This window comes from Bombina bombina, chromosome 6 (genome assembly GCF_027579735.1).
Source record: "Bombina bombina isolate aBomBom1 chromosome 6, aBomBom1.pri, whole genome shotgun sequence".
NCBI classification, from domain to species: domain Eukaryota; kingdom Metazoa; phylum Chordata; class Amphibia; order Anura; family Bombinatoridae; genus Bombina; species Bombina bombina.
The window spans coordinates 56,178,126-56,200,517 of NC_069504.1; the positions used below are offsets into that span (position 1 = coordinate 56,178,126).

A 22,392-nucleotide genomic window follows, 5' to 3' on the forward strand; every position below is an offset into this window, starting at 1 on the left:
TTAGGGTTAATATAGTTAATATAGTTATTATATAGTTATTTTATAGTTATTATATTATAAATATATTAAGTATAATAACCCTATCTAACTCTAACACCCCTAACTAAATTCTTATTAAAATAAATCTAATTAATATTAATCTTATTAATTCAAATATTCCTATGTAAATCTTAATACTTACCTATAAAATAAAAATTAATAATTACATTGTAGCTATTTTAGGGTTTATATTTATTTTACAGGTAACTTGGTATTTATTTTAACTAGTTACAATAGCTATTAAATAGTTACTAACTATTTAATAGCTACCTAGTTAAAATAATTACCAATTTACCTGTAAAATAAATCCTAACCTAAGTTACAAATACACCTACACTATCAATAAATTAAATAAACTACAAATCTCTAAACTAAAATACAATTAAATACACTAAACTAAATTACAAAAAATAAAAAAAGATTACAAGAATTTTAAGCTAATTAAACCTATTCTAAGCCCCTTAATAAAATAATAAAGCCCCCCAAAATAAAAAAATGCCCTACCCTATTCTAAATTAAAAATTAACCAGCTCTTTTACCAGCTTTTTGCGGGGCATGCCCCAAAGTAAACAGCTCTTTTGCCTGTAAAAAAAACACAATACCACCCCCCAACATTAAAACCCACCACCCACATACTCCTACTCTAAAGCCAACCAAACAACGAATGAAGTTTCCTTTAAATGACGTCATCCAAGATGGCGTCCATCGGAATTCGACGGACGCCATCTTGGATGACGTCATTTAAAGGAAACTTCATTCGTCGTTCAGTTGTCGGGCCAGCTGGATGTTCCGCGTCGGAGGGCTGAAGAAAGAAGATTGAAGATGCCGCTTGGAGGAAAACTTCGCCCCGATGGAGGACCTCTTCTTTGCAGCTTGGATGAAGACATCGCTGGATGAAAGACTTCTTCTTTGCCGCTTGAATGAAGACATCGCCCAGATTGGATGAAGAGTTCGGCCCGGCTGAGTGAAGACGACTCAAGGTAGGGAGATCTTCTGGGGCTTAGTGTTAGTTTTTTTTAAGGGGGGTTTGGGTGGGTTTAGAGTAGGGGTATGTGGGTGGTGGGTTTTAATGTTGGGGGGTGGTATTGTGTTTTTTTTTACAGGCAAAAGAGCTGTTTACTTTGGGGCATGCCCCGCAAAAAGCCCTTTTAAGAGCTGGTAAAAGAGCTGATTACTTTTGTAATTTAGAATAAAGTAGGGAATTTTTTTTATTTTGGGGGGCTTTATTATTTTATTAGGGGGCTTATAATAGGTGTAATTAGCTTAAAATTCTTGTAATCTTTTTTATTTTTTTGTAATTTAGTGTTTGTTTTATTTTGTAATTTAGTTTAGTGTATTTAATTGTATTTTAGTTTATTTAATTTATTGATAGTGTAGGTGTATTTGTATGTGGGTAATGGTTGTAATGATGGGGGGGTATTGTATGTTTTTTTTTTTACAGGCAAAAGAGCTGAATTTCTTGGGGCATGCCCCGCAAAGGGCCCTGTTCAGGGCTGGTAAGGTAAAAGAGCTTTGAACTTTAGTAATTTAGAATAGGGTAGGGCATTTTTTATTTTGGGGGTCTTTGTTATTTTATTAGGGGGCTTAGAGTAGGTGTAATTAGTTTAAAATTGTTGTAATATTTTTCTTATGTTTGTAAATATTTTTTTATTTTTTGTAACTTAGTTCTTTTTTATTTTTTGTACTTTAGTTAGTTTATTTAATTGTATTTATTTGTAGATATTGTATTTAATTAATTTATTGATAGTGTAGTGTTAGGTTTAATTGTAGGTAATTATAGGTATTGTATTTAATTAATTTATTGATAGTGTAGTGTTAGGTTTAATTGTAACTTAGGTTAGGATTTATTTTACAGGTAATTTTGTAATTATTTTAACTATTTTAGCTATTAAATAGTTCTTAACTATTTAATAGCTATTGTACCTGGTTAAAATAAATACAAAGTTACCTGTAAAATAAATATTAATCCTAAAATAGCTATAATATAATTATAATTTATATTGTAGTTATATTAGGATTTATTTTACAGGTAAGTATTTAGCTTTAAATAGGAATAATTTATTTAATAAGAGTTAATTAATTTCGTTAGATTTAAATTATATTTAAGTTAGGGGGTGTTAGTGTTAGGGTTAGACTTAGCTTTAGGGGTTAATACATTTATTAGAATAGCGGTGAGCTCCAGTCGGCAGATTAGGGGTTAATGTTTGAAGTTAGGTGTCGGCGATGTTAGGGAGGGCAGATTAGGGGTTAATACTATTTATTATAGGGTTAGTGAGGCGGATTAGGGGTTAATAACTTTATTATAATAGCGGTCCGGTCGGCAGATTAGGGGTTAATAAGTGTAGGCAGGTGGAGGCGACGTTATGGGCGGCAGATTAGGGGTTAATAAATATAATATAGGGGTCGGCGGTGTTAGGGGCAGCAGATTAGGGGTACATAGAGATCATGTAAGTAGCGGCGGTTTACAGGGCGGCAGATTAGGGGTTAATAATAATATGCAGGGGTCAGCGATAGCGGGGGCGGCAGAATAGGGGTTAATAAGTGTAAGGTTAGGGGTGTTTAGACTCGGGGTACATGTTAGAGTGTTAGGTGCAGACGTAGGAAGTGTTTCCCCATAGCAAACAATGGGGCTGCGTTAGGAGCTGAACGCGGCTTTTTTGCAGGTGTTAGGTTTTTTTTCAGCTCAAACAGCCCCATTGTTTTCTATGGGGGAATCGTGCACGAGCACGTTTTTGAGGCTGGCCGCGTCCGTAAGCAACTCTGGTATCGAGAGTTGAAGTTGGGTTAAATATGCTCTACGCTCCTTTTTTGGAGCCTAACGCAGCCATTCTGTGGACTCTCAATACCAGAGTTATTTTAAAGGTGCGGCCAGAAAAAAGCCAGCGTTAGCTACGCGGGTCGTTACCGACAAAACTCTAAATCTAGCCGTTAGGGTTTATTTTATAGGTAAGTATTTAGATTTAAATAGGAATATTTGAATTAATAAGATTAATATTAATTAGATTTATTTTAATAAGAATTTAGTTAGGGGTGTTAGAGTTAGATAGGGTTATTATACTTAATATATATATATATATAATATAATAACTATATTAACTATATTAACCCTAATATAATTAGGGTTAATATAGTTAATATATATAATATAATAACTATATTAACTATATTAACCCTAATATAATTAGGGTTAATATAGTTAATATAGGTGGCGGCGGTATAGTGGGATTAGATTAGGGGGTAATATATTTAATATAGGTGGCGGAGGTGTAGGGGGATTAGATTAGGGGGTAATACATTTATTACAGGTGGCGGCGGTGTAGGGGGATTTAGATTAGATGCAAAAGAGCTGATTACTTTGTGACAAAGCCCCGCCAAAAGCCCTTTTAAGGGCTGGTAAAAGAGCTGATTACTTTAGGGCAATGGCCCGCAAAAAGCCTTTTAAGGGCTGGCAATAAAGCTGTTTACTTTGGGGTAATGCCACGCAAAAAGCCCTTTTCACGGCTATTTGTAGGATTAGACTTAGGTTTAGTGGTAGGGATAGTTTAGTATTTTAGGGGTTAAATAATTTAAAATAGGTGGCGGCGGTATAGGGGGATTAGATTAGGGTTAAAAAATGTAATATAGGTGGCGGCGGTGTAGGGGGATTTAGAAATATGGGTTAATTAATTTAATACAGCTGGCGGCGGGGTAGGGGGATTTAAATTAGGGGTTAATAATTTTAATATAGCTGGCGGTGGGGTAGGGGGATTAGATTAGGGGTTAATAATTTTAATATAGCTGGTGGCGGGTAGGAGCTCACATTAGGGGGTAGTTAATGTAGCTGGCAGCGGGGTAGGAGCTCACATTAGGGGGTAGTTAATGTAGCTGGCGGAAGGGTAGGAGCTCACATTAGGGGGTAGTTAATGTAGCTGGCGGCGGGGTAGGAGCTCACATTAGGGGGTAGTTAATGTAGGTGGCGGCGGTGTAAGGGGCTCACATTAGGGGGTAGTTAATGTAGGTGGCGGCAGGGTCCGGGAGCGGTGGTTTAGGGGTTAATAACTTTATTAGGTGCGGCGGGGTCCGGGAGCAGCGGTTTAGGGGTTAATACATTTTTTATTATTAGGAGAGTGAGGGGGGATAGCGGATAGAGGGTTAGACATGTCGGGCTATGTTTGGGAGGCGTGTTAGACAGTATGGGTGATTTAATAACTTAGTCAGGTTTTGTAGGCGCCGGCAGTTTCTAAAGTGCCGTAAGTCACTGGCGTCTCCAGAAATTTGTACTTACGCAGATTTCTGGACATCGCTGGTTTATCCGACTTACGGCACTTTAGCATCTGACGGTGCCGTATATGGGATAGCTCGAGTTGCGAGCTGAAACTACGGGCGGCGGGGGTTCCCTCGCTTGCACCGCAAACTACGATCTATATCGGATCGCGCCCCTGATAAATTAATTTCTTTCATGGTGGCAAGAGTCCACAATCCATTACTACTGGGAATATGCTCTCACTGCCACTAGGAGGAGGAAAAGATTCCCAAACCACAAGAGCACTATATAATCTCTATGTAATTAGTCTGACGTATAGCCTAGCAAAAAGAGGTAGGAAAAGAAAAAAGAACATATATATATATATATATATATATATATATATATATATATATATATATATAAAAAATATATTTATATATAAGCCAGGAAAATAGATGTGCCATAAAACAAAAATCATCACAAAAAAATATAACAGGGTGTGAACTTGTGGACTCTTACCACCATGAAATAAATGAATTTATCAGGTAAGCATAAAATAGTTTTCTTTAATAAAAATGGTAAGAGTCCACAATCCATTACTCCAAGGTGTGGTCCATGAGTAATGAAGAAAGTAGGGCGGGATAATAAACATATTTTTTCCATAAGGAAACTAAATCCATAACCCTCCAAATAAAAAAGAGATTCCATAATCAAAAGAACATAAAAAATAACCAACAGGCAAAATAATGCTAAAACCACTACCCGAAGAACTTTTCTGCCAAAGAAAAAGAAACGACAAAAGACCAAGAGGCTGTCTAACCAAAATAGGTTGACAGAAGTCCCATTCCAGAAAGACCAAGAATAGAGAACTGAACTGGTAGAATGAGCAATAAAAGCTTTTAAGGTGGAGGCTGTCCCACTGGAGGCTGTGCCAATAAAAACATAAGCTCCAAGCAAAAACCAAGAGGAAGAACTTGCTCTCTGACCCTGAATAAAATCAGGAAAATGTACAAACCAAAGTTTGTCTGAAAATGTCAGTAGCTCTAACAAAGAACTAAAAGGCTCCGACAACAACCAAAACAAGAGGAAACTTCTCTAAAAGTATTCTAAAAATAGAACATAAAGAAAGAACAATTTCCCAAAAACCACCTTATCCGAAAGAAGAAAAAGATAAGGAGAGAGTGGATAGCTCAGAAACTCTCTTAACAGAAGAGATGGCCAAAAGGAACAAAAACTTCCAAAAAAGAAAGATTAAAAACAACACTATGCATAGGCCCAAACGGAGAAGCCTGCAAAACATCAATACCAATCGCCGACCTCAAGGTGGAGAAACTGGCAAAACAAGCTGAATAAAAGCAATCTTCCTGAATGGACACTCAAGTCAAAATGAACTTCTATGATTCAGATAGAGCATGCAGTTTTAAGACACTTACCAATTTACATCCATTATCAGTCTTTTTATAGTCACACTTTCTGGGGAAGATCCTACTGAGCATGTGCACAAGCTCACAGGGTATACGTATAATGATCTGTGATTGGCTGATGTCTGTCACATGATACAGGGGGCCGGAAAATGGGCGAAAAAATAAATTTGTCAGAAAAAAAAATCTACCGCTTATTTGAAAGAGTAGGGGTTAAATCATTGTTATTTTGTTATGTACTTGTTAATTATGCAATTCCACTGTATTAAGTGGTCCTTAATGAAAAAAAACAGTGCAGAAAGCTGTCCTTTCAATAGACTAGGAGATAAGCCCTTATCCAATCCAGCCTGCACAAAACAATCTAAAAGAACAGTATGAGTATCCATATTCCAAAAACATTAAGGAATAAAAGGGCCTCACAGACCCTATGAAGAAAGTTTCCTAGACACAAGATTCTGAGCCTCAAACATAGACTCTGAGGAGCCCCTATACTTAAAAATCAATCACTCAAACCCCATTCAATCAGGCTTAGAGATTTGAGATCTGGAAGAAAACTAGTACTAAAAGAAAGAAGCCCAGGCTGCTGATCATCTGAACCAGATCTACACAAGCAAATTCTCTGAGGCCAGACTGGAACAATGACAATGTCTAAAAATCCCTATTGCCTCAACTTGTAAACTACTCTAGGAATAAGAAACAGAGGAAGAAATATAGGAAGAAACATAAACAAGCAGAAAAGATCAAGAGGCTACTAAACTCTGCCCTAGGATCCCCTGACCCTGCAAGGTACCTGGGAAGTTTAGCCGAGAGGCTATCAGATGTATCTCTGGGAGACCCCAAAAAAACTATAATCTGATTGAAAACAACATCCTGGTGGAGGGAATATTCACCTGGATGCAGAAACTGACGACTTATATAAAACTTCTGTCTGATAGAAATAGTAAATAGAGGCCATCTCTGAAGAACCTTGAAAATAGTACAAAGTTCAAGAATATTTACTGGCAATGCCTCCCGAGGAGCCCAAACCCCTTGTACTCTCAGAGGCCCCCAGATGGCCCCCCATCTAAAGAAAACATAGTCCAAGAAGGACAAGTAAAAGAACCCTTCTGCATAATGAGCTAATGATTCAGCCACCAAGACAGGTACAGACCTCTCCAGAAAAAAACAGACCAAAATTCCTGAGAGGATCCCTGCATCACATGCAAAGAAAATAAAACTAAAAAAGAAAAAACAGAAAAGCATTAAATGCTACAATCAGAAATCCAAATAACCCCATACAAAAAAGAGCCAAGGGAAAATGAAGAATTAAACAAGTTAAAACCAGCTTCAGACTTCACTAATCAGATAGAGAAAATCTTGTGGATATTGAATCCATATAATACCCCAAAAAAGAACCTTTGTCTGAAGAGTCAACTGCAGTTTTAGGGGGATATTGGAATACCCCTATTCCACTTTTTTGGATTGTTGTTTTTAATTTTGTTTTTAATAAATATTATATTTTTTATGAAAAAACTCCTTGAGTGGATATACCTTACCTACCTGCGACTTTGATCAAAATATATGGGAGACCAACCACCCAAACCTTTATGCTCCTGAATACAGCTTATTTGGAGTCCTTTATATGGGGTGAGCTGACACACCTTCCCCCAATCTGCCAGCCTGCTCCTACCAGCACATTGGTGTGCTTGGCCTAAATGTGAGTACCCACTTGGCATTCTGCTAAAGTTAACATAATTGTACTCTAAGTGATCTGCACATGTAGTGCCTTCTTTTGTTCTAGCTTTATCCCAGCAGTACAGCACACTGGGAATTCTTGTTGTGGGTGAGCTGTTACACCTGTTAAAATCTACAGCCTGCACCTACCAGCACATTAGTTTGCTCAAGGAATACGTGAGTACCCACTTGGCTTTTTGTATATTGTATTCACATATACTCGATGATACTACACATGAGGCTCCCCTCTGTTCTTCCTTATTCTTCATAGTTAACCCGGACCAGTCGGCGAGGAGGAGGCAGCCAGTATTTGTTCCTTTGAATATAAAGAGGACTCATTTTCACATTTTTAAAGTGTTAATATATCATCTATTTTTGTATGTACATCACTCTATGCTATTTTATTAATATAATAAGATAGGATCTATTGTCTATTGTACATATTCAGTATATCTGTCTTTACACTAGCGCCCCCTCATTGTGATTAGTCCTTATTATTATGAACTTCAAAAGAGTAGTAGATTTTTTTCTGACAAATTTCAGTTAAGTCTATTGACACTCCTGTATCATGTGGCCATCAGCCAATCACAAATGCATATACAGTACATATATTCTGTGAATTCTTGCACATGCTCAGTAGGAGCTGGTGATTCAAAAAGTGTAAATATAAAAAGACTGTGCACATTTTGTTAATGGATTCTAATTGGAAAGTTGTTTAAAATGGCTGCTCTATCTGAATCATGAAAGTTTAATTTTTACTTGAGTGGTCCTTTAAGGTCTAATCGAAATAGAAATTGGCTTCTAGATAAAGTCAGATAAAACTAGTTTCTAAGAGGAAAAAACAGCTTATAGGTCCAAAAGGAACTAAAATGATTAGAAACTTAGATATTCCCCTGGACTAGTGCCCTGAGACCTCCAGAAACAGAGACTGTAAAATAATTCAAGCTATTTATGTCCCAGAAATCATCAGCACTAGTAGAATCATCAAAATAAAAAGCTCAGAAAGACTATAAAACTAGTGCAGTAACACCAGCAACAAGGCTACCTGATCATATTAATCAACCTGCTTACAGATAGGGCCTTCTATAAAAGGACTCCAACCTTAAAAACAAAAGGGTCCTTACAAAAGCTACTATTTACCAGAGAAAAAGTAGAACATTTAGCCAAAGTGAAATGGCCCATCAACTTAAAGGGACATGAAACTCAACTTTTTTCTTTCATGATTCAGATAGAGAATACAATTTTAAACCGCTTTCCAAGTTACTTCTATTGTTTAATTTGCTTCCTTCTCTTGTTATCCTTTGCTGAAAGGTTTATCTAGGCAAGCTCAGGAGCAGCAAAGAACCTAGGTTCTAGCTGCTGATTGGTGGCTGCATATATATACTGATTGTCATTGGCTCACCCATGTTTTCAGTTAGAAACCAGTAGTGTATTGCTGCTACTTCAACAAATGATACCAAGAGAATTAAACAAATAAGATAATAGAAGTAAATTAGAAAGTTGTTTAAAATTGTATTATCTATCTGAATCACGAAAGAACATTTTGGGGTTTCATGTCCCTTTAAGGGATAAAAAAGTACAATAAACAAAGGCAGGTAAAATATATTTCAAAAAAACCTTGCTGAATGATAAAAAGAATTACCTGACTTTAGCCGCGTTCGGCAAACGCCGAGACCCAGCGCAAGTTAAATCCCCTGAGTGATGACGTGGCGCTGGGAAACGTCACGGTTTTGGGAGTGTTAAGAAAACGCTCCCAAAACGCTCAGACGCTCGCTTGCTCTTCTCACTCCCAGCGTTACCAGCAAGCTGGAAGCGATGGGACTGACGTCATCTGAGCGTTCAGCGAACGCCCAGCACCTCGCTTGGAAGCCTTCCCTGAATGCTCCAAGTGAGGCTGGGCTCGCTGGAGGCGCTTGCCGATCGCAGCTTTAGACTATTCCCTGGAAACCTTCTAGGAAACAGAAACAGTGACAGGGAATAAAACCTCAGGAGATTAAACCACAGATTAAACAAATAATATCAAAGCAAATAGAGGACATAACCTCCACAGTCTTAAAATTTAAATCCCTAAGGTAAAAAAACCTCCTTAAAAAGCAAACAGAAATGTTCTACTAAAAATTTAAAAAAAGATCAATTATACGGAATATCAGAAGAAAAAAAAAAAACATGAACCTCAGAGAGAACTACAGCTTCTAAAAAAACATCAGAAATAACATAAGTAAAAGGTAAATTCTTAACTGACCTTTTATGTTCACATGAAGGCTACAGAGCTGACAGCAAAAAAATCTGAAACATATCAGCAGAGGACATAATATAGGAGTAATCTGTAGACCCAGTAGCAAGAGGCAAAAGACGTCAGTGACTAAAATTCTCATGGGAAAGAAACAATGAGTCACAATCTGTACTTCCCTCGGATAAACACTGTATTCTGAGGGGAAATGGACCTCAAATTAATCTGAGAACCCCTCTCAATGAAGAAATCATTTGCACGTCCTCCTCCAGCAAAGGCAAAGATAAGACCTAACTACCATACAGGTGGGAGGGGTTATATAGAGCTCTTGGAGTTTGGGAATCTTTGCCTCCTCCTAGTGGCAGGGGGAGTAATGGACTGTGGAATCTTTCCACCTTTATAAAAGAAAAGATATTTTATATGTTGCTGCCGGCTTGTAACAGCAGCACTAGAAAACCCATTAACTTTATTTGAATTGAACCTGGTGTCCCGCTCTGCTGCCCTGAAAACATTCCCATAGGAAATAGAAAACAAGTAGATTTTCATTAACAAACCAATTACTAAGCCTGTGCATTCGGATCATCTGTTATAATTCGAATGCAGAAGAAGGCGGCGGACGTTTGCAGCATTTAGCTCTTTTTGGAACCTGTGATAGAATGTATAAACTCATCCCTGTAGAATGGGTTAATTTCTCTACAGGGAAAAATAACATGCTGTAAGGCTGAAAACATTCCTATTGGTAACAGGCAGACAACAAGAAGTCAATTAACAACAGCTGAGAACAGTTAGAGGGCTATATAAGGCAGATCTTGCAAGCAAGGTTAGATTCATTTGGATCTCAGATAGGGAAGTAGCAAGAAGCTGGGAGAGTTGTCTTGGATAACCTGTATTTAAATGCCTAATAATTATAATAAGAACTTGTAGGATTATATTTTTTATTAGTTCTCATGGTACTTTTATTTGAAAAAGCAGAAATGTAAGTTTACGATTCGGCCCATTTTTGATTCAGCACTCTGGATAGCGATTGCGGATTGGTGGCACCGTGGCTACATGTAGCCACCAATCAGCAAGCGCTACTCAGGTGCTGAACCAAAGATAGACCGTCTCCTAAGCTTACATTCCTGCTTTTTCAAATAAAGATACCAAGAGAACTAAGAAAATTTGATAATAGGAGTAAATTAGAAAGGTGCATAAAATTGCATGCTCTATCTGAATTATGAAAGAAAAAACGTGGGTTCAGTATCCCTTTAAAATAAAGAACTGTTTAGAAAAATATGAAGGTAGAACATGTACTGTATAAAATACAACAGGTTATATAACATAAAAAACTAAGGGGAATATTTATTAAAGGTATGTCGGATCTGATCCGACAGTGCGGATCAGGTCCGACATACCTCGCTGAATGCGGACAGCTATACGCTCTCCGTATTCAGCAATGCACCAGCAGATCTTGTGAGATGCTAGTGCAACGCCACCCCCTGAAGATTCGCCGCCAATTGGCCGCTAGCAAGGGGTGTCAATCAACCTGATCGTACTCGATCGGGTTGAATTCCAGCGATCTCTGTCCGCCTGCTCAGAGCAGGCGAACAGCGTTATGGAGCAGCGGTCTTTAGACTGCTGCTTCATAACTGCTGTTCCTGACGAGTCTGAAGACTCGCCAGAAACACTGGCCCATTAGGAGCTTGATAAATGGGCCTCTATGTATCTATACAATGCATAACTGTTGTGAAGAAAAACATAACATCTCAAAAGAATACATTCTTACCAGATCTTCCTTTTGCATCTTTACAGTGCAAGTCAGCACCAAGTGATAACAGCGTTGATATAGTGCTGACATGTCCTTCCTGAATCAATAAATAAACAGATAATAAATTATTACCTACCATGTCTAAAAAAGAGGGCGATTTAAAGCAATGCTAATGGTCAGACAGAGGTCATGTGATTGTCTGGGCACATCAGCATAGCTTATACTTACTGGTTTTATAATGTTGTGATAGAAATATTAAAGTGAAGGTTAACTTACCTTCATGGCGATCAAGTATTTTACTTTTTGTACACAATCAATAGGAGTTTAATTCATCATTTTTTATCAGTCTTATTTTCAACTAAGTTATCGGCGCTATAAATAGATTCCCAACGCTTTACAAATTCGACCCGTTTTTTTTGTTATTTTTTTATTATTGATCACGTTTTTAGTTTGACCAATTGAAAACCTGGCCATTCACCCCACGTCATCCGCCTCCTTGGACAGCCCGATTTTCAATTGGACAAGCTAAAAATGTTATCGAGAGTAAAAAAAAAACAAACAAAAAAAACGGTGAGTGCACTATCTGTTCTGTGTAGGAACACTTCAAATATGCCCCCCCGCTCTCTGAAAGTGCTTACAAGTGGCAATGACAGCAGACTTTTGCTGATGCCCCAATCCCTATTATATCCTATTGGAGATACATTGCCACTTGCATGCACTTTGCGTGCCTTCCCTTTTTATTCAAATATATCGACAGCCCAACGGACTGCAAGTCTGGCAAACCCAAGCATGCAGTTTTGTCGTTGGTGTTTTGAATAGCGGGGCCCTAAGCAGAGCTTTAGAGAATCAGGCACTAAAGAACTGGTTATCTAAAGTTGTCAGGCTAAATGATCTACTCAGTATGGTGAGGTCCCTTAAATAATTTACAAACACAAATTTACCTGTATGTTTATCTCACAAGATTTTGTGAGATCTCTCTCCCCAGCCTTACCTAATTGTTGCTTTAATTGTTTAAAATTTAGTTGGTTCCTGTCACGGTAGTGAGGCAGCTTAGATCTGCCTTCTGCTTGCAATGATAGTTTGCTTTCCCTCTATCCCAACACATTCTTTAAAAAGAGGATGGATATAGGCACATTAAATTTCCATCCTCTGCCACAACCCAATGATATCGTACTACGTATTATAAAAACTAAATGTATGCTTACCTGATAAATTATTTTCTTTCCTGGCACGGAGAGTCCACAAATCCATTTAATTACTAGTGGGAATTTAACTACTGGCAACCAGAAGGAGGCAAAGAACACCCCAGCAAAGCTGTTAAGTATCACTCCCACTTGTAGACTCTCCATGCCATTAAAAAGAAAAAACAATACTTTAAACCCCCCTCCTCTCTGTTATTTTCAGCAACATTCAAATTTACTGATATTATATCATTTACTTCTTTCTTTTGATATCCTTTGTTGGAAAGCATATATACTACTGGGATATATGTGTGATTGGTGGCCCCAGATACATGTTTCTGTCAGTTGATTCATCTGATGTGATTAGCTAGCTCCCAGTAGTGCATTGCTGCTCCTTTAACAAAGGGTACCAAGAGAATAAAGCATATTTCATAATAGAATATCTGAATTATGAAAAATGATGAAAGTATTTTTGTGTGTGTCATGTCCCTTTAAATGGACAATGTATTCAGTAGCTGATAAGAGTTAATTGTATTCCGAGCACTGGGAACAATCTTCCACCTGAAGTTTGATTTATTCTGCTGTCTCTTGTGTACATAGATTTTCTCTAAAGAACAAAAACTGCCATTTAAAAAAAAATGAAGATAAAGGAGCTATTTGTGAACTATTTAATATACTCCAGCAGGTAAAATAGATCACAAGGAACACCATAAAAAAAACGAAAAATTTAAAATCTCCCTTTAAAGATTGCATAATAACTAGCATGGAGTTAAGAGTGTATGCGCATGTGTGTGTATAACTAGCATGGAGTTAAGTGTGTGTGTGCACGTGTGTGTATAACTAGCATGGAGTTAAGAGTGTATGCGCATGTGTGTGTATAACTAGCATGGAGTTAAGTGTGTGTGTGCACGTGTGTATAACTAGAATAGGGTTAAGTGTGTGTGCACGTGTGTATAACTAGCATAGGGTTAAGTGTGTGTGCACGTGTGTATAATTAGCATGGGGTTAAGTGTGTGTGCACGTGTGTATAACTAGCTTAGGGTTAAGTGTGTGTGCACGTGTGTATAACTAGCATAGAGTTAAGTTTATGTGCACATGTGTGTATAACTAGCATGGAGTTAAGTGTGTGTGCACGTGTGTATAACAAGCATGGAGTTAAGTGTATGTGCACGTGTGTGTATAACTAGCATGGAGTTAAGTGTGTGTGTGCACGTGTGTATAACTAGCATAGGGTTAAGTGTGTGTGCACGTGTGTATAATTAGCATGGGGTTAAGTGTGTGTGCACGTGTGTATAACTAGCTTAGGGTTAAGTGTGTGTGCACGTGTGTATAACTAGCATAGAGTTAAGTTTATGTGCACATGTGTGTATAACTAGCATGGAGTTAAGTGTGTGTGCACGTGTGTATAACTAGCATAGAGTTAAGTGTGTGTGCACGTGTGTATAACAAGCATGGAGTTAAGTGTATGTGCACGTGTGTGTATAACTAGCATGGAGTTAAGTGTGTGTGTGCATGTGTGTATAACTAGCATGGAGTTAAGTGTGTGTGTGCATGTGTGTATAACTAGCATAGGGTTATGTGTGTGTGCACGTGTGTATAACTAGCATGGAGTTAAGTGTGTGTGCACGTGTGTATAACTAGCATGGAGTTAAGTGTGTGTGCACGTGTGTATAACTAGCATGGAGTTAAGTGTGTGTGCACGTGTGTATAACTAGCATGGAGTTAAGTGTGTGTGCAAGTGTGTATAACTAGCATGGAGTTAAGTGTGTGTGTGTGCACGTGTGTGTATAACTAGCATGGATCTAAGTGTGTGTGCAAGTGTGTGTATAACTGGCATGGAGATAAGTGTGTATGCACGTGTGTGTATAACTAGCATGGAGTTGCGTGTGTTTGCACGTGTGTGTATAACTGGCATGGAGATAAGTGTGTGTGCACGTGTGTGTATACTGGAGTTAAGAGGGTGTGTGCACGTGTGTATAACTAGCGTGGAGTTAAGTGTGTGTGTATGTGTGTATAACTAGCATGGAGTTAAGAGTGTGTGCACATGTGGGTATAACTAGCATGGAGTTAAGGGTTTGTGCACGTGTGTGTATAACTAGCATGGAGTTAAGAGGGTGTGTGCACGTGTGTGTATAACTAGCATGGAGTTAAGAGGGTGTGTGCACGTGTGTGTATAACTAGCATGGAGTTAAGAGTGTGTGCATGTGTGTATAACTAGCATGGAGTTAAGTGTGTGTGTGTGCACGTGTGTGTATAACTAGCATGGATCTAAGTGTGTGTGCAAGTGTGTGTATAACTGGCATGGAGATAAGTGTGTATGCACGTGTGTGTATAACTAGCATGGAGTTAAGAGGGTGTGTGCACGTGTGTGTATAACTAGCATGGAGTTAAGAGTGTGTGCATGTGTGTATAACTAGCATGGAGTTAAGAGGGTGTGTGCACGTGTGTATAACTAGCATGGAGTTAAGAGGGTGTGTGCACGTGTGTGTATAACTAGCATGGAGTTAAGAGGGTGTGTGCACGTGTGTGTAACTAGCATGGAGTTAAGAGGGTGTGTGCACTTGTGTATAACTAGCATGGAGTTAAGAGGGTGTGTGCACGTGTGTATAACTAGCATGGAGTTAAGAGGGTGTGTGCACGTGTGTATAACTAGCATGGGGTTAAGAGTGTGTGCACGTGTGTTTTTATAACTAGCATGGAGTTAAGTGTATGTGCACGTGTGTGTATAACTAGCATGGAGTTGAGAGGGTGTGTGCACGTGTGTGTATAACTAGCATGGAGTTAAGTGTGTGTGCACATGTGTGTATAACTAGCATGGGGTTAAGTGTATGTGCACGTGTGTGTATAACTAGCATGGAGTTAAGTGTGTGTGCACGTGTGTGTATAACTAGCATGGAGTTAAGTGTGTGTGCACGTGTGTGCATAACTAGCATGGAGTTAAGTGTGTGTGCACGTGTGTGTATAACTAGCATGGGGTTAAGTGTGTGTGCACGTGTGTGTATAACTAGCATGGAGTAAAGTGTATGTGCACGTGTGTGTATAACTAGCATGGAGTTAAGTGTGTGTGCACGTGTGTGTATAACTAGCATTGAGTTAAGTGTGTGTGCACGTGTGTATAACTAGCATTGAGTTAAGTGTGTGTGCACGTGTGGGTATAACTATCATGGAGTTAAGAGGGTGTGCACGTGTGTGTATAACTAGCGTGGAGTTAAGAGGGTGTGTGCACATGTGTGTATAACTAGCATGGAGTTAAGAGGGTGTGCACGTGTGTATAACTAGCATGGAGTTAAGTGTATGTGCACGTGTGTGTATAACTAGCATGGAGTTAAGTGTATGTGCATGTGTGTGTATAACTAGCATGGAGTTGAGAGTGTGTGCACGTGTGTATAACTAGCATGGAGTTAAGTGTATGTGCACGTGTGTGTATAACTAGCATGGAGTTAAGTGTGTGTGCACGTGTGTGTATAACTAGCATGGAGTTAAGAGGGTGTGCACGTGTGTGTATAACTAGCATGGAGTTAAGAGGGTGTGCACGTGTGTGTATAACTAGCATGGAGTTAAGAGGGTGTGCACGTGTGTGTATAACTAGCATGGAGTTAAGAGGGTGTGCCCGTGTGTGTATAACTAGCATGGAGTTAAGAGGGTGTGCACGTGTGTGTATAACTAGCATGGAGTTAAGATGGTGTGCACGTGTGTGTATAACTAGCATGGCGTTAAGAGGGTGTGCACGTGTGTATAACTAGCATGGAGTTAAGTGTAGGTGCAGGTGTGTTTAACTAGCATAGAGTTAAGTGTATGTGCACGTGTGTGTATAACTAGCATGGAGTTAAGTCTATGTGCACGTGTGTGTATAACTAGCATGGAGTTAAATGTATGTGCACGTGTGTGTATAACTAGCATGGAGTTAAATGTATGTGCATGTGTATGTATGACTAGCATGGAGTTAAATGTATGTGCACGTGTGTGTATAACTAGCATGGAGTTAAATGTATGTGCACGTGTGTGTATAACTAGCATGGAGTTAAGTGTATTTGCACGTGTGTGTATAACTAGCATGGAGTTAAGAGGGTGTGCACGTGTGTGTATAACTAGCATGGAGTTAAGAGGGTGTGCACGTGTGTGTATAACTAGCATGGGGTTAAGTGTGTGTGCACGTTTGTATAACTAGCATGGATCTAAGAGTGTATGTGCACGTGTGTGTATAACTAGCATGGAGTTAAGCGTGTGTGCACGTGTGTGTATAACTTGCATGGAGTTAAGGGTGTGTGCACGTGTGTGTATAATTAGCATGGAGTTAAGTGTGTGTGCACGTGTGTATAACTAGCATGGGGTTAAATGTGTGTGCACGTGTGTATAACTATCATGGGGTTAAGTGTGTGTGCACGTGTGTATAACTAGCATGGATCTAAGAATGTATGTGCATGTGTGTATAACTAGCATGGAATTAAGCGTGTGTGTACACGTGGGTATAACTAGCATGGGGTTAAGTGTGTGTGCACGTCTGTATAACTAGCATGGAGTTAAGAGTGTGTGTGCATGTGTGTATAACTAGCATGGGGTTAAGAGTGTGTGTGCACGTGTGTATAACTAGCATGGAGTTAAGTGTATGTGCACGTGTGTTTTTATAACAAGCATGGAGTTAAGTGTATGTGTACGTGTGTGAATAACTAGCATGGGGTTAAGTGTGTGTGCACGTGTGTATAACTAGCATGGGGTTAAGTGTGTGTGCACGTGTGTATAACTACCATGGGGTTAAGTGTGTGTGCACGTGTGTATAACTAGCATGGATCTAAGAATGTATGTGCATGTGTGTATAACTAGCATGGGGTTAAGTGTGTGTGCACGTGTGTATAACTAGCATGGGGTTAAGTGTGTGTGCACATGTGTATAACTATCATGGAGTTAAGTGTGTGTAGGTATAACTAGCATGGAGTTAAGAGTGTGTGCACGTGTGTTTATAACTAGCATGGAGTAAAGAGTGTGTGCACGTGTGTGTATAACTAGCATGGAGTAAAGAGTGTGTGCACGTGTGTGTATAACTAGCATGGAGGGAAATATGAGTGCAGAGCGCCTCAAAAAGGGCTAAGCGAAAGGGAACCTCTAAAGGAAGTGGTGGTAACCTCTAACTGGTGTTCTAGGTATTAAACTAGACCTGAGATAACAGTTGCAATCAGATGATTAATTTCAAAACGTTATGCAATTATTTTATATATTAAAACGTGATGCAATAAATTGACATATATACAAATTAGGAATACATAACAAAAATTGTGGAACCACAAATACACTTAAAACATTTGAATAGAATTAAAACAATGTTTTCATAACAGTCTGTATGTAGTTGGGCTGTAGTATGGTAAGCGTGGATTCTGCAAAATGAGGGTCTCTGTTGGAAATATGTGGGGGGTGACCCTCAATATGTTCTGGGTCGTGTCTAGATGAATCTGGTTGTGGTGTCGAACGTGGTAGGGGTGTTGTGATGTTTGTATCAATAAGAATGTGGTCGTGCTATGGACCACAGTGGTTTACAGTGAATGACAAATTATATTTAAATAATATTCAAATAGGTATAATGCTCCTTAGCAGTGTGCTAGTGAGGGGTTACAGATGCTTAGACAATAAGTGACAATGAGTGGTCAAAAAAATATTAAAATAGGTTGGCTAAGTGCACTTGCTAAAAATTGTGATTGAGGTATCAACATCGATGATATCAATGAAAAGAAAAGAAAAAATTATCATAAAAATCGAAAAATTTAAAAATAAATTAAAAAATTAAAAATAAATTAAAAAATTAAAAATAAATTTAAAAAAATTGACCAAATTGAAAAAATTGAAAAACTGTGCAAAAAAGGGGGTTGTAATCCAATAATGGGTAGTTGAAATTCTAATATTGGGTACAGTAAATTAAAGAAAACCTTATTTTTTGATGGTAAGAATCCAAGTCAAATCCGGTAGTGAAAATCAGAGTGTGAATTTCTAAGTGTCTCCCATAGATGAGTAATAAAATCTCTTAGTGAAGAGAAGCTTCTTGTTCTTGGAGGTGAGAATTCTTGTCTTTGGATCCAATTGGTCCCTCGATTTAAGTCTCAAAGTCATAAATCGAGGGACCAATCGGATCCAAAGACAAGAATTCTCACCTCCAAGAACAAGAAGCTTCTCTTTACCAAGAGATTTTATTACTCATCTATGGGAGACACTTAGGCCTAGATTTGGAGTTTGGCGTTAGCCATGAAAACCAGCGTTAGAGGCCCCTAACGCTGGTTTCTTAGGACTCTGGTATTTAGAGTTCAGTTACCGACACTCAAAAATCACCCAACGCTCAAATTTCTACCGACACCTCAGACCCAGTAGTAAACATATACCGACAAAATAAACATTCACGAATCACAAAACAAATATTACACAAAGTACACTTACACTCATACAAACACTACACTATGTTTATTTTTAAGATTTAATAATTTTTCATCAAAATACAAAGGATCAAAGTTGCGAGATCTCGGGTGTTAGAAAAAAAACTACACAAATCCATTTTCCCATTGACTTACATTGACACACGGGAAAAGACCCTCATATAGCTACATCTAACTAATAAGATTATCACAAACATATACTCATCGATGCATACAAACAATATACACCACATGACATACAAAAAATATTTATTTATTACAAAAAGAACACGATTTAGTTACTTTTTCACACAAGCTCATGACGTCACTCACTTTACGAGGAAAACCAGTCTTAGAAAAAAAAAATTACCAAATTTTAGAGCCTCCATTGACTTCTATTGGGAAGACGTGCTCATGCACGCGAAACCCACATTTCCCTAACACACGCAAATAGCGTAGACCGAAAAACTCCAAATACCAGCGCTAGAAAATACATGCTTTCATGCGTTAGACCCAGCTATGATAAATAGATCAAGAAATGACTATTTCCCTATGGTGGATTTATGGATTGTACTTATTGAATATTCACAACACCATTAAATTGTTTCAGACTTTTATATTACATCAACTACAAATCAACATTACTAGTAACAAACTTTTTTTTATCAAAATATTACATTTAAACGGGCACAAAAATAATGTCAACTTTTCAGGATTCACAAACACTACACAATGGGAAACAATTCTCATTTACCTTTATTATTGCATTTCAGTTATTCAACTCATATGCTTGCAGCAACAGCATATCTACATAGGCTTAACACATGATCAGTCATGGATGCACATACATTACTTTTACCATTCACTCATACATGTGCATTCAAATGATGGGGGAAAAACACATTACATTCTCTATAGGAATCACAAAACAGAGGCGGAATGAGGGCGTCCTCATTCCCAGGGCGGCCACACCCCTTAGTGGGTTGTTAGGACAGGGTATCTTGCCAGCTAGTAGCAGTTGTTATTGATTCAATTAGTTAATTCTGTTAATAAAGCAACCCCTCCCCCCGTTGGGGGAGGTTGTTTTTTTCTTCCCAAACCCTGAGTGTTGTGTTTTTATTTAGGGGTATGGGTTATTAATTTGTTGGCTCGTATAGTATTCTTGTATGGATTCAGGTAAGAAATTTATCCCCTTATGGATTTTACTGTACTTTTAGCATCATGATTCCATCACCAGAAACCATTAGGAATTACGTACAACAAGAACATCATTACACCAGATTACAGATGTCACTTTATGGGAAGGAACAACAATGCCAGACCGCTATATAGAAGTCAGCATATGTGGGACACAATCACAATATATACGTACATGTACATAACACGCATCACCCATCACGCAACCATAAAGCACACATTTAGATTTTATTCAGCACACAATAACAATGTAGCACAATACAACAACACAATGAGGATTTCTGAACTACATAGGCAGGTTAATAATATCATGACGTCATTAGAAGATTCAACCATACACATTACAGATTCACGACTGTACCGCCCCTTTCTGAACTTTAACACTCAATACTACAATACAACATATACGTAAAGAACAGTTTGGAACAGCATTATTAAGGAGATTTGAATGGGACAATTAATAAATATTGTCAGATCGCAAATCCCTTATATATATAATACTACAGATGACAGCCGGAAGTTATTCAGTATTAGTGCCATTTGAAAGGGACGCATACAATATTGACAGCTCGGCAATCACTTATATATATAATACTACAGATGACAGCCGGAAGTTATTCAGCATTAGTGCGATTTGAAAGGGACGCATACAATATTGACAGCTCGGCAATCACTTATATATACAATACTACAGATGGCAGACGGGAAGTTCTGAATTATTATTGCGATTTTAAAGGGACGCATACAATATTGACAGCTCGGCAATCACTTATATATACAATACTACAGATGACAGCCGGAAGTTATTCAGTATTAGTGCCATTTGAAAGGGACGCATACAATATTGACAGCTCGGCAATCACTTATATATATATAATACTACAGATGACAGCCGGAAGTTATTCAGCATTAGTGCGATTTGAAAGGGACGCATACAATATTGACAGCTCGGCAATCACTTATATATACAATACTACAGATGGCAGACGGGAAGTTCTGAATTATTATTGCGATTTTAAAGGGACGCATACAATATTGACAGCTCGGCAATCACTTATATATACAATACTACAGATGACAGCCGGAAGTTATTCAGTATTAGTGCCATTTGAAAGGGACGCATACAATATTGACAGCTCGGCAATCACTTATATATATAATACTACAGATGACAGCCGGAAGTTATTCAGCATTAGTGCGATTTGAAAGGGACGCATACAATATTGACAGCTCGGCAATCACTTATATATACAATACTACAGATGGCAGACGGGAAGTTCTGAATTATTATTGCGATATTAAAGGGACGCATACAATATTGACAGCTCGGCAATCACTTATATATACAATACTACAGATGACAGCCGGAAGTTATTCAGTATTAGTGCCATTTGAAAGGGACGCATACAATATTGACAGCTCGGCAATCACTTATATATACAATACTACAGATGACAGCCGGAAGTTATTCAGTATTAGTGCCATTTTAATGGGACGCATACAATATTGACAGCTCGGCAATCACTTATATATATAATACTACAGATGACAGCCGGAAGTTATTCAGCATTAGTGCGATTTGAAAGGGACGCATACAATATTCACATCTCGGCAATCACTTATATATACAATACTACAGATGGCAGACGGGAAGTTCTGAATTCTTATTGCGATTTTAAAGGGACGCATACAATATTGACTGCTCGGCAATCACTTATATATACAATACTACAGATGGCAGATGGGAAGTTCTGAATTATTATTGCGATTTTAAAGGGACGCATACAATATTGACAGCTCGGCAATCACTTATATATACAATACTACAGATGACAGACGGAAGTTATTCAGTATTAGTGCGATTTTAAAGGGACGCATACAATATTGACTGCTCGGCAATCACTTATATATACAATACTACAGATGGCAGACGGGAAGTTCTGAATTCTTATTGCGATTTTAAAGGGACGCATACAATATTGACTGCTCGGCAATCACTTATATATACAATACTACAGATGGCAGATGTTACTTTATCGTTTACAAACAATATTGCAGCAACATTGATAGATCACATTCGATGCACATTATACACAACTATGCACTTTCATTCATGTTAGCCTGGACGTGTGCTTGTTACTATAAGATCGCGTTTAATAAATATTGATTACGCATATGATCAAACATTACAAACATGCACTGTATGTGTGATATTTGACACTTTCACATTGAGATTCATTGTTGGAA

At 38.1% G+C, this 22,392-nt stretch overlaps 1 protein-coding gene across 1 annotated transcript in view; it reads right to left on the reverse strand.

Moving 5' to 3' along the window:
• Positions 1 to 22,392, reverse strand: part of ANKRD16 (ankyrin repeat domain 16) — a 206,269-nt gene that overhangs the window by 6,325 nt on the left and 177,552 nt on the right. The window contains 1 exon segment of the mRNA XM_053716412.1: positions 11,394 to 11,472. Within this exon segment, the coding sequence (XP_053572387.1) occupies positions 11,394 to 11,472 (79 nt within the window).